The 14,002-nt window shown below is 40.0% G+C and overlaps 1 protein-coding gene across 1 annotated transcript in view; it reads left to right on the forward strand.

Moving 5' to 3' along the window:
- Positions 1-13,622, forward strand: part of LOC118829652 (cytochrome b-c1 complex subunit Rieske, mitochondrial-like) — a 113,158-nt gene extending 99,536 nt beyond the window's left edge. The window contains exon 3 of the mRNA XM_036736585.1: positions 12,871-13,622. Coding sequence (XP_036592480.1) covers positions 12,871-13,614 — 744 coding nt within the window. The 3' untranslated portion in view covers positions 13,615-13,622. The remainder of the gene's footprint in view (positions 1-12,870) is intronic.
- Positions 13,623-14,002: the final 380 nt, after the last annotated feature.

Here is a 14,002-nt window from a genome sequence, read left to right on the forward strand (position 1 = left end):
AATTTTTTAAGAATATAGAAGGGTCCTGATACCATAAAGTTTGAAAACTATCATACTAGAAAAAGGAGATTTGGGTTACCCAGAGTATAGTACCAAAAGATCAGTAATTATGTTCCTGATAGATTGTTGTTTGGAGGGTGATGTCTCAACTTTTAAGTGAATTGGATTTAAGTGAGGCAGAGCTGTGCAAAGTTGTCAGCCTCACTCTCTCCTCCGGAGTCATCTCTTCCTGATAGATAGACCTAATAAAAGCAGGAATTGAACCCATGACATTATCACATAGCTCAGGGGTGGGGGACCTGCAGCCTTGAGGCCACATGTGGCCCTCTAGGTCCTGAAGTGCAGCCCTTTGACCGAATCCAAACTTCACAGAACAAATCAGTTTAGATTCGAAGGGCCGCTCTTGAGTACCTAGAGGGCCACATGCAGCCTCAAGGCCTCAGGTTCCCTACCCTGACCTAATTTTTATTAATTCACAGATCAGGGAGGAATTTGACATTGAAGCTCAAGTCCTGTAACAACAATGCTGCTTGCAGCTACTGTGGTTGTGTAAGACCAACAACACCAGCACACAGGAAGGCTGCTAGCACAGGTTCTTTGATTTGCTTTTCTAAGGAAAGCAACTTTAAGGGGTTAACAATCTCACTTTAATCATATATCATTCACTTAGTTCAGGGTGAAAAGCCAGCACCCTGAACTTCAGAGCAAATACAAACAGAAATTACAAATAGAGACAATATAAATAGAGCAAACACACCTGTCTGTTATCAACAGACAGGCCTCTAGCTGTCTGACCAAAGAATTACATAGTTACCAGAGAGAAAGGCGCTAACATCTGGGTTTTCAAAGCCAGTGGGCTCCTTAACAGTTTCCTCTGGTCAAATCACAGGACACTTTTCCAGTGAGTGAGAGCACCAAACAAAACGCTAATCTATGAGTTTATATGCCCTGTTCAGGGTCAAAGGGAATCATAATCATATGACTCAAACCTATGTGAACTAGGCTTTCTTATTTCTTAATCAAAAAAACAGAGGCCAGACTCATCACAGGCACTTGATTACCTCAGTGCTCCGAAAGGGAAAACAGTAAAAAAAAGTCCCACTCTAATTACCATTACAAGTCTCCAAATTCCTACTCATATACACTGGTAGATTAAGGCAGAGTCCTCAAAAAGGATTTTAAACCCATAGGTTCATGATTAGAGATTTAGTGTTAAGAGAAGTTTTCTAACTCCAAGGGAGATAATTGAATGGGAACAAGGGACTTAAGTCCACACAAGGCAAAGGAGTCAAAAGAATAGATGTAATCTTAGTTTGAGGCATTCTACTTGCTTTTCTTGGCCTTTGGACTGACTATGGAGGCCTATAGTCTTAGTCATATACTAAAAAAAGCATCAGCCTCCCCTTGTTAAAGACAAGTTTTCTAGTATTTTAGTATGACCATAAGACCAGGAGAGATGCCCAGCAGAGGCCCTGTAATGTGATAGGTAGTCCTTACAGAAAAGAGCCCAGTGGTGTAAACAGATTGACAGCTCTGTAGCATCAGAGGATGAATTGCCCCAGGTGTCTTCATATGTATTCTCCATGTTGTCTTCCATGTGTGACCTAACTACATGGGTGGAGGGCATGTACCTCTTCATGCATGTTCTCTGCCCACATCTTTAGTCTGCTAGGTGACACAGAGCACTGGACTGGTGATCAAGGCAACCGAGTTAAAATTGGATCTCAGAAACTTACTAGATGTGTGACCCTGGGCAAGTTATTCTTCCTCTCTCAGCTGTACAGATTTTCTCATCTGTAAAATGGTGATTAAAAATAGCATTGATCTCCAAGGTGAAGATAAAATAATGTAATATTTATAAAGCTCTTTGTAAACCCTGAAGATCTACATAAATGCCAACTGTTATTATTGTGTGTGAACTCCATGTGTGTTCTGTGGTTACATGTGTTCTCTGTATTTGCTTCTTCCCTATTGGTGGTTTGGTAGCCTATATTTCCCGTATGCTTGCAGGAACTTTTCTAGTCACTTTTTCGTCATTCTATTTTATGAAAAATCTCCTTTGCTTTGAACAAGTGTGTTGTCTCATTGGATTGTAAAAATAAATACATTGATGGGGACTCACGAGCTATGGTTTTGAGTGAATGCTGACCCACAGAAAGCTTTGACCCTGAGGGAACTTTTCTGGGAACCTCACATTAGCAGGGACAAGGTAAGTGTTACATAAGTACAAACCACATGCAAAATAATGCAATGTAATGTTGAAAAAGAAGTTGGAGGATCAGGAAAAACTTTCTTTATATTGGAGGTGGAGCCTGAGCGAGGCTTTGAAAGATGCTGGATAGAGATAAAGAGGAAAGCATTCCAGATGTGGACTCAGAGTTATGTAACTAGGCATATTTATTGGGGCCCTCAAGAGAGCTTGTTAAAACTAAGATTTTTCAGTGGAGCTGTGGATAAAGTCACCTTCATGTGTCAGACAGTGAATTTAATGTTGAGCTATTAATTTTCTCAGACAAAGACCTTCTTGTCCTGCATCTGTGACGATCTTCCTCTATGACACTCAGCAAGTTATACTCTCTTTTCTGAGCATCAGATCGTAAGATCATAGATTTAAAGCTGGGAAGAGGCCATGTAGGCCAACTCTCTCGTTTTACTAATGAAGAAACCAAGAAATCAAGACACAGAGAGGTCAAGTTCAGGGTCACACAGCTCAGTAAGTTTCTGAGATGGGATTTGAACCTAGGTCTTACAGATTCCAAATCCAGTGCCCTATCCATTAAATCACATTGCTGCTTAATTTTCATCATTTTAAAAAATTAAGATGTTGGAGTATAATCTGAGACCATTTCCAGCTGTAACAATCCATGAGATGTATGCAATTCCTCAGTCCAGAGTCCTAGAATCTTGCCTGTGAAGTAATGCTAAGGGTATGCAAGCCCTTACAAATTAATATGCTGATCTGCCCCATAGTGAATTTCTCTGCTGCTCTGATTTCTCCTTTTATGGTATCTTTGGAGAAGAGAGGGAAGCAGGGAGGTTAAGATGCAGTTAACGGAGAATAGGGCAAACTAACATGCATTGAGCACACCAATATCAGGGGCTACAGTACGACTCTTGCTTCTGAGAAACTTACATTTTTTTGATTGTGTTAATCTGTGACCAAATGTTGAAAAAGAGCACAGATGTACAGCTTTTTGAAATAACATGAGAAATGTGAAGCTGGGAGAACAGGGAAACCTTGGAAAAACCCCAGTAGCTGCAGCGGTTCTTAAGGGAATTGGAAGAGAATGATATTTCTAATTTGGGACTGAAGAATGGAAGCCAGCTCAGTTGAGAGACTAGGGCTCTGGGCTGAGTCTTGTGAGCACATGTTGAGGTGGGGCTTCTTCACAGAAGCAGTGTGCTATAATGGCTAAACAGCTAGCCTCTGAGTCAGGAGGACCTGAGTTCAAGTACCACCTTTGACATACACTGGTTATGTGACCTAGGATGAGTCAACTAAACCTCTGAGTGTTTAGGAAACTCCCTAGGACAGATGTCCTTAACCCAGGAACCATAGACTCTGAGCCTTTTGAAAGCAGGGACTGACTGGCTTTTGTATTTCTTCATATCCCTGCTTCTTAGGACTGTGGGGAACCTGCAGCCTGGAAGTGACATATCGCCTTCTAGGTCCTTGAGTGCAGCCTTTTGCCTGAGCAGAACAAATCCTTTTATTAAGGTGATTTGTTCTGTGAAGTTTGGATTCAGTCAATGGGCCACACTTGAGGGCCTAGAAGGCCACATGTAGCCTTGAGGCTGAAGGTTCCCTACCCCTGTATTTTAGGAGTCTTTGAACTTAGATGGGAAAAAAAATACATTTTTTTTCCTGAGCCAAGTATTTTTTAAATTTATTTTATTTTTAATGCATGGAATAAAACAAGCATTTCCATAACATAGAATGTATGTATAACTTCTTATTAAACTGACTATAGTATAGTTGTGGCCTTTTGACTGAGCCCAAGGTTTACAGAACAAATCCTTTTATTAAGGGGATTTGTTCAGTGAAGTTTGGATTCAGGACCTAGATTGGATTGATTTCAGGACTTGAGAACCTAGAGGATCACATGTGACCTCGAGGCTGCAGGTTCCCCACCCCTGGACACTCTTTGACCCAGGAACATAGACCCAGGTCTATTTCCAAAGATGATTAGGGAAAAAAAGGAAAAGAATCTGGATGTTCCAAAATGTTTATAGCAGATCCCTTTGTGGTAGCAAAGAACTGGAAACTGCAAGGATTCCTGTCATTTGGGGAATGGCTGAACATGTGATATATGATTGTGATAAAATACTACTGTGGTGTAAGAAATGATGAGCTCAATGATTTAAAAAAACATGGAAAGACTTGCAAGAAAAATTACGTCTTAATGTGAATATAATTGATTTCCTTTGTAATTCTATGTATTTTGTATGTTTAAAAATATTATTCTGATAAGGGGTCCATAGGCTTTATCAAACTCTTAAAGGGATCCATGATATCAAAATGATGAAGAACCCCTGCTCTAAGATGATAAGTTTCAGAGAAGGCACCAGCTTGTATGATAAAGGGACTTTCCTTACCTGGGAGCTCTCTATAGCAATGGTTTCACAGGTATCCAGTCCCTATCCCTTATCCCTACACAACACTAACAAGCTCTGTGGCCCGGGACAAGTGAAACCTATCTCTTCAGAAAGAGGGCATATTTTAGAGGAGAAAGTGACTTTGGAGGGCCTGTTTTATAGATGAGGGAACTGAGGCCCACAGAACTTAAATAATTTGCTCAACTAAGTGACAGAGCCAGCATTCAAATGTTGCTCCTTTGATTTCTTCCAAATCCAGGGTGCTTTTCTCTCTTTCTTTTTTTATTAAATTTTGAAGTTAAATGTACAATAAGAAAAGAAAAGAGACATATTGTAAACTTGAACAAAAAATAAAAAAGGGGAAAAAAAGCATTGCCATGTGCACAGCAGAATATAAGAGAGGATTCCAAATAGACAGCAATAAATTTCCATTTCAAGAAAACCTATATAATAAATACTATGCATTGGCTCCAGAGCTGTGCATCTCTTCTTCGCATCCTTGTAAGTTTTCCTTTATTCTCTGCTGTGTACTTTTTACTTTGTTCTTTCCTCCCTTCTTCCTTACCCCCCCAAAAGGCTACAATTAAGCACAGATATATTTATACAAACATGCATATATATACACATATATATATACACGCACACATGCATACATATATACACAGAGATATATACATACATACGCACACATACACATATACTTACATATCTATAATCATACTCATATAGATATGTACACATATATGTATATATGCATATATACATGCACACACTTATACACACATATACTTAGATATCTATAATCACACTCATATTTATGTACATACATATATACATACATGCACACACTTATGTACACATACATATGCTTAGATATCTATAATCACACTCATATATAGATATATACGTACATAGGCACATACATGCACGTACACATGCATATACTTAGATATCTATAATCACACTCATATATGGAGATATATGTGCATAGGCACATACATGCACACACATACACATGCATATACTTAGATATCTATAATCACACTCATATATAGAGATATACGTACATATGCACATACATGCACACATACACATACGTATACTTAGATATCTATAATCACACATATATTTATATACATATATGCATACATGCACACACTTATATACACATACATATGCTTAGATATCTACAATCCCACTCATATATAGATATCTACATGCATATATACATACATGCACACACTTATATACACATACATATGCTTAGATATCTATTATCACACTCATATATAGATATATACGTACATATGCACACACACGCAGCCACTTACATACACATACGTATACTTAGATATCTACAATCCCACTCATATATAGATATCTACATACATATACACATACATGCACACACTTACATACACATGCATATACTTAGATATTTATAATCACACTCATATATAGATACATACATACACACGCACCTACGTAAAACTGTGCTATACTTATTTGTTCTCTGTTTCTCTGAGGGTAGATAACCTCTTCCTTCCTAAGTCCAACGCACTTTTCAATGACATGCATTGGACAAGCATCCACAAAGTCCCTCTGCTTTGCTTGGAGCTAAAAGGAAAGCAGACAAAGGATGTGTTTGCTACCTGTAAAGAGCTTGTAGTCTTTTTAGGGAGCAGTCATACTTTGTTTACAGTCTCACATGCTTATGTTTGATAGCTGAGTCGATAAGTAAACTCAAGTGGGTAAAATATAGCTGACATTTATAGAGTGTCTTGAGGCTTTCTCACAATGACCCTGTGAACTTGGTAGCACCTGCATTGTCCTCATTGTTCAGGTGAGGAGACTGAGGCTCAAAGCAGGCAAGTGACGTGCCCGGGGTTGGTCACACAGCTAACCAGGATGAAAACTCAGGTTTCCTGACTTCAAGCCTAAGGGTCTAAGCACAGAAGGAATTTAGAACATAACAAGAATTCTATATCGCAGAACCTGCTAAGATGTTTAAAGATCAGCTCCAGAAGAAGGTACCATCCAGTTCCAACACTGAGACCTGTTTCTATATGAAGGAAGGAGGTAGGGGAGATGAGAGTACAAGCGAGGGGATAGTCACATTCTTTTCCCCTTCTAACCAAAGAATGGGAGACATTCTGCCTTTACTCTTCTCCCTAGGGCATTGTCTGGATAGAGATGACAGGGGAGGAACTTTGCTTTCGATGAACGTAAGATACATCATGGCCAGAAAGCAGAATCGTTGCAACTTTCATGTTATTATATTCCTGGCTGTGCTCGCGCTCTGGGCCGTACTCCCCTTCTGGGCTGGGCTCCCTTGCTGTTTGGGTGCACTGGGACTCTTCTGGTACTAGGACTCCCTGCCTCCATTGTTAGGAAGTAAAAGACAGCTTTAAATGTCCTTACCAGAGACCGGTATAGAGGAGGTGAAATAACCTTAAGTTCTTAGGAGAAATGGTGATCATATTGTATATTTCCCTGAGGTCTCATGGCAAGAATAGTTATGTGACCGTGGGCAAGTCACTTCATCCTGTTTGCCTCAGTTTCCTCATCTGTAAAAGGAACTGGAGGAGGAAATGGCAAACCAGTGCAGTATCTTTGCCAAGAAAACCCCAAATGGGGTCGCAAAGAGTCAGACACAACTGAAAAATGACTGATTGAATTCTGGGAAGTGGTCCATGGCTCTCACGAGACTGCTTAAAAGTATTCCTGACACAAATAAGGTTAAAAGCCCTTAGACTAAAAGGCTCATATGGCTCCTTCTAACTCTACATCTCATATTTATTTTGAAATGATTTTTTTTGGAATGAATAAACAGGAGAACATCTAGTGGAGGGAAACCAGGATGATCACAGTCCTTAAGGTCATGTCCTACAAAGCTCAACTGAAGGAATTATAGAAGAGAAAATTAGGCAGGAGGACAGAAGAGCTATTTTTGAATATTGAAAGGGCTGTCAGATAGAAGGGGGAGTAGAATTCTTGGCTTGTCCCCAAAGGGCAGAATTAGGAGCAGTGGGTAGAAGTTGTAAAGAGGCGAATTTAGTCTTGATGTCAGGAGAAATGGCAAGAGCAGTCCAAAAGGCGAAATGGGGAGAATTTTGTCAGGGGATAAATTGACAGAAGTACATTTCTTCATGTCCTGTTGCATTTAGTGACTCTTGTCACTAAATTCTCATTTCTCCAATTCTATCTGTGTTAGTCATGACTTTCCCAACAAGATCATAAGCTCCTTAAGGGATACACTGCTGTAAACTCTTGATGGTATGCTTTTTGTTCCGTATGTGGTAGGTTAGAAAGAATGCTGAAATGTGTGAAAGGTGCCTTGGACTTGATTTTGTGGGGTTATTTTGGTATCCATGGTGAAATATGTGGCTGAGCCAAGCTGTAACCCAGTTTGGATATGTGTGTGTGTGTGTGTGTGTCCACCTTCATATACTGCTGTGCTAATCTGGGCAATTTCAATTAAACGGCATCCCACCTGCTTGCTAAGAGTTTACCTGTTTTTAGATTATAAAAGGAACATTCAGAAAATATGTCAAATACAGCAAATTCTAAATGTTTCTTCTGCCCAGCTTTCATGAAGTCATGAGTTAGAGGAAGCCCTTCAAGCATCTTGGTGGGTGGCAGAAACATACCAAGTGTTAAGAGTAGTGGAGTGGTGCGGTAGATAGGATGCCAGAAATGGAGTCAGAGAGACTCATCTTCCTGAGTTTAAATCTGGCCTCAGGCACTTAGTGTGAGACCCTGGGCGAATCGCTCGGCCCTGTTTGCCTCAGTCTCCTTATCCGTAAAATAAGGTGAACAAGGAAACAGCAAATCACTCCAATACCTTTGCCAAGAAAACCCCAAATGGGTTTATGAAGAACCAGATATGACTGAGAATTCTGAACAACAGCAACGAAAGTTCAGATTATCTGTTTATGTGGTGTTTATATTGAAGATGCTCCTGCCTCTGGTAGAGTGCTTCAAGCCTCTTTATTTGGATGGTTCCATGGTCTCATCAATGATTGTCCTTCCCTCCAACAGTTCAGATCACACCCATCCCCTCTTCATTCTCTTTATAAACATCCTCCATGGTGGATTTATCTAATGCACTTCAGGCTGTCCTCTGATTGGATTAATATTTTGATGATCCCAGTGCAACATTTGAGCTGTCCATGGTTATATCTTGTCTCTGGTCCATCAGCAGCTCCCCCAACTTCCCCCCACCTCCACTTCCAGCTTTTCTGGCTATGTAGTCCTTGATAATCTTCTTTAGACCATTTGCCACATGTGAATCTCCCATTAGATAGTCCTTGAGGACAAGGACTGTCTTTTGCCTCTTTCTGTATACTTGGAGCTTACCACAATGCCCAGCATATAGCAGGTGCTTAATAAATGTGTATTGATTAATTGATGTGAATCATCAAATGCTGTGATTTCACAAAAATTGAAATTGTAGTTCATCCAGAGAGCATTGAGTGAAATAAGAATAATATGAAGAGTTTAAGCAGGTTGTAATATACTTGCTTGAACTTTTTTTAAGTAAGGAGAGGGTAATATGGATCTGTGATTTCTTCAGTATTGGGAATTCTCAGTATGTAAACTCTATGCACTCATGCTCATTGGGAATGAATCTGTAACTTATGGTATTAAGAGAGTTATCTTGCACATAGTATACAGCATCACAGAAACTGAAATTTAGAAGAAACTTCAGTGACCATCTAGTCCAATGCCCACATGAAAGGAATTCCCATTATAACATGTTTAAGAAGTGATATTCCATAAATAAATGAAGATGGTACTATATACACAAAGGTCAAAGTATTTAAGAGTAAGCACCCGTGTCATGATACAGTTTAAAATAAGCATACTTGCAATCTTTTCTTACTTTTTTGGACTCATCATCTATTCTTAGTCTAGTCTATAACCATATGATTTTCAGAAATCACCTGCATTATTTTTTTCCTTCCCCCAAATACAAATTTCATTAGGGGAATGAAGTGTGTGTATGGGGACCAGTTCTTGTTATATTACTTGATCAGTCAATTGATAAACATTCAGTAAGTGCCTACTATGTGCAATGTACTGTTCTAAGTTTGACAATTCTTGAATATGTTACACTATCAAAGCACTTAACACATTCTCCAATGTAATTTTGTTGTCTGCATCTTATTCCTACAATTCTCCTGCAAGAAACAGTCTTGACCCTTTGAGGTCTGTGTTACCTCAACTACTCTATATAGTCTTTTAAAGACTACTGACCATGGTTTATTGATTTCATTTGCCACTTCTTTAAATATATTGATGATTCCCCACGTCCATCATCCCCCTCAAAAAATGGCTAATGAATGCCATACTGGGCACATAAGAGCATGTAATGAGAATTTTCTTATTTCCTTTTTCTACCTCAAAATATAAGGTGAAAAGCTGGGTGTGATGTCTCATGTCTGCACCTGTTTTGAGGAAGGCTAAGAAAAGCAGGGGACTTCTGAACTGCATTGAGCTAAGGACAGCCCTTAGTGCAGCTAAGCTGATTGGGTGTCTACAATAAATCCGTTACTAATGTGGGGGGCTCTGGGGAAAGAGGGTAAGGAGGAAAAGAGGGAACATCCAGCTGCCTAAGGAGAGGTAAACTGACCCAGGTTAGAAGCATAAATTCAAAATAAAATAAACAAAAACCAAAAACATAAGAAGAAGTAGGGCATCTCAAAGCTTCCCTGCTGGTCAATAGTGGAACCAATTCTGTAAGTGGCAGTTTCACTTCTAGTCTTTTGTCGTGATTTGTCCTTTGTTCTCAAAGAGGACCATGACATCAGAGAGATGATGCCGTGACTTGTAAGTGAATTGGATTTAAGTCAGGGAGGGCTGTGCAAAGTCACCAGCCTCACTTTCTCCTCTGGAGCCATCTGGGTCCAGTGGCCAGATATAGATCAGGATGACTGGAGATGGCCCAGGATGTAGTGGGAGACATTAGCCTTTTTAAGCCAAGATCTTTCCAAAGGCAGCACCCATTCAGTGATTAGGGCTGTTTAAGAAGTGAGCCAAAGGATGGCCCCTTTAATCCAATAAATGAATGAATGAATGAGTTAAGGAAGTAAATAAATAAATATCAAACTGGGAGGGGAAGACCATCAGGGTTTCTGGCCAAAAGAGAAACTATTATTATTTTAATTCACACTGAAACAACAGAGCCCAAACAATAGATAGAAATACAAACTTTTTATATATATTGTCTTTCCACACACACATTTACATATGGTATAAATAGGAATATTTATTTTGTCCCCAACATACAAGAATTTATAGATCCAAATGAGTGTGTTTCTGCAAAAGTCCTCCCTTTGGGAGGTCACACATTTTTCATAGGGATACTTCAAAGTTATATCCAGAACTAGATTCTCTGTCATTAAGAATCATTAAGAATCCTCATCTGATCTACACAATTCCACAAACTCATATGAAACACTGAACCACCAAGTGGCTTAGCTAGCCACTAGCCTGATCCTATTCAACAGAAAGGATTAGGACCTGGGAGTCCCACACTCATCCCAGAGGTTAAATTTTCCATGAAGCCACTGAGCAGAAGTTTTGGCAAAGTGCCAAGTTCTATATGGTTCTCACAGAATGAATGACTTCTCTCTGAGCAGCCTCAAAGATTTGTCAGTCTTGGGATACGCTTAATGTGAACTTACCCATTCAGAATAAGTCTGTGAGCCCTCATCTCACTGGCCTAATGCTACTTCTTAACTGAACCTGCAGTATTTAACTGAGCTCTAGTCACATGACCATGGTGTAATGAATCCCTCCCTACAGAAAAACAGATAGAATGTATTAAACTCTACACAGTGTCTTACTCCCCATATAGCAACAATAAAAGCAATAAACAATGTGTAATAAAATGTCCACCTTGCAGCTATGAGAATGCAACTTTTAGATCAGGCAGTCCCCAGACAGTAAAAAGGTTGCTTCTAACGCAGGAGTTAGAGGAAAGGCATAGTTTAGCTGGCTTCGATCTCCAGGTCTGATCCTCCTATGATTCAGCAAAGAGAGATAGCCAATACAATACAAAGTCTGCCTGATATGTAATTCAGTGTCCTGTACCTCACAACCAGGTGAAGACTCAGGAAATCTGGACCTAAAACTTGACTTCTTCATATTCTTCATCCTCAGCATCTGTTCAGGACCTTGTACAGACTAAAATCTAGCTAGGGCCAGTCAATTTCTATCTGCCATATTTTTATCAGCAGAGACCTCCAACTAATTCTCACCATGGCTAGCTCATTTTTTATAGAGCAGGGCTATAGGCAGGGGCCAAGCCATCATATAGAGTGATGCTTCACCCTTATTTCCTTGCATACTTTCTCTTCTTTCTGTCTTTAACCTTGAAGCCTTCACTTTGTATTTCCAATGGCTAAAAGACACCTCCCTTCTTTTGGTCTCTACATCCTTAACCTTTCCGGTGAGACCTGTCTCTGGTTGCCTTGTCTCAGTACTTTACCCTGAAACGTATCTTTTCCCTGTCTCCATTAGTGATCAAAGTCCAAATACTTTGTGCTACAGGAGAGGGGCAGACAGATCGAGAAGGGATGAAATACAGGAATAGCGTGATATACGCTAGAATGTGAGAAGAGTAAAAAAAAAAAAAGAGTTAGAAAACATGTCCTAGGAATGTTTGAGGAAGAAGCGATCACTTTAAGCTGAGCAATCAGAGAAGGCTTCATTGAGGACGTGGCACTGCAGTTAGGCCTTGAAAGACGATTTTAACAGGGAAAGATGAAAGGGGAATATGTTCCTGGCACAGGGGCTGGTGTGAAGGGAGCGGAGAGAATGAAGAATGAAACTGGGAAACTGCTCCTAATTCTGGTCATAGAATAGTAGATTTAGAGCTAAATGGGGCCTCAGATGTCATCTAGACCAATTCCTCATTTTGACTAGAATCTAGAGTACCTAAAGAGAGGAATGTGAAATGGTGATGATGGTAACAAAGCTTGCCATTTATGTAGCACTTTAAGGTTTGCGAAGCACTTTACACATATTATCTCATTTTATCCTTACAACAGTAGCCTTGGGATGTAGGTGCTGCTATATTGCCATTTTACATATGAGTAAACTGAGGCAGATAGCAGTTAAGTGACTTGCCCAAGGTCACAGACCTAAGTAAGCACCTGAGTCAGGGTTTGAGCTCAGGTCTTGACTTCAAGCCCAGCACTCTGAATACCATACTAGCCACCTGAGAAGGTAAATTAGAACCAGATTATTGGAGGTTTTGAATACCAGGCCAAGGACTTGGTGGTGCCCGCCCTGGAGCCTCCCGTGTTGGATGTAAAGCGGTCCCTCCTGTGGCAGGATTCTCTGGCCGGGCAGGCTGCCCACTGGCAGCTTGTCACCAGAGTCAGCCTCTTCTCTCCTGCTTCTGTTCGATACTCCCATACAGACATCAAAGTTCCTGACTTCTCTGCCTATCGTCGAGCAGATGTGTTAGATAGCAAAAAATCCTCAAAAGATAGCAGTGAAAGTAGAAAAGCCTTCTCCTATTTGATAACTGCAACTACAACTGTAGGTGTTGCATATGCTGCCAAGAATGCCGTCTCCCAGTTTGTCTCCAGCATGAGTGCTTCTGCTGATGTGTTGGCCATGTCAAAAATTCAAATCAAGCTGTCAGATATTCCTGAAGGCAAGAACATAGCTTTGAAATGGAGAGGAAAGCCTCTGTTTGTACATCATAGAACCCAGAAGGAAATAGATCAAGAATCCACCGTGGATTTGTCACAGTTGAGAGACCCACAACATGATTTAGACCGCGTAAAGAAGCCGGAATGGGTCATACTGATAGGTGTCTGCACCCATCTTGGTAGTGTACCCATTGCAAATGCAGGTGATTTTGGTTATTACTGTTATTACTGTCCTTGTCATGGGTCACACTATGATGCATCTGGCAGAATCAGAAAAGGGCCTGCTCCACTCAACCTTGAGGTTCCAGCGTATGAATTCACCAGTGATGATCTAGTCATAGTTGGTTAAAGTACTGAACTCAAGTCACAGGATCCCTACAGATTTGTTTCATGTAAATTCAGAAGAGTTCTTGAGAAACATTCTAATATACTTCAAATTGGTTAGTGTGAGAGATTTAAATATTTCTGATAATGTATTGAAACACATTGATCTGAATTAAATACTGAATACTTTCAAGTGTTTGCTTTTAATAAAGCCATTATTAAACCCTGTGGAAAAAAAAGAGATATAGTCCTATAGGCTAGAGAGAGAGAGAGATAATTGGGCTGGAATTATAGATTTGGGAATTGTCTGCATAGAACTGGTCATCGAAGCACAGGGGCTGTTTGTTTTGCCCACACCATTTTTTTTTGGTGGCCTTCTCTAGCAACTAGATTTAAGCTTCTTGCCCAAACCT

Source organism: Trichosurus vulpecula, chromosome 8, assembly GCF_011100635.1.
Source record: "Trichosurus vulpecula isolate mTriVul1 chromosome 8, mTriVul1.pri, whole genome shotgun sequence".
NCBI lineage: Eukaryota > Metazoa > Chordata > Mammalia > Diprotodontia > Phalangeridae > Trichosurus > Trichosurus vulpecula.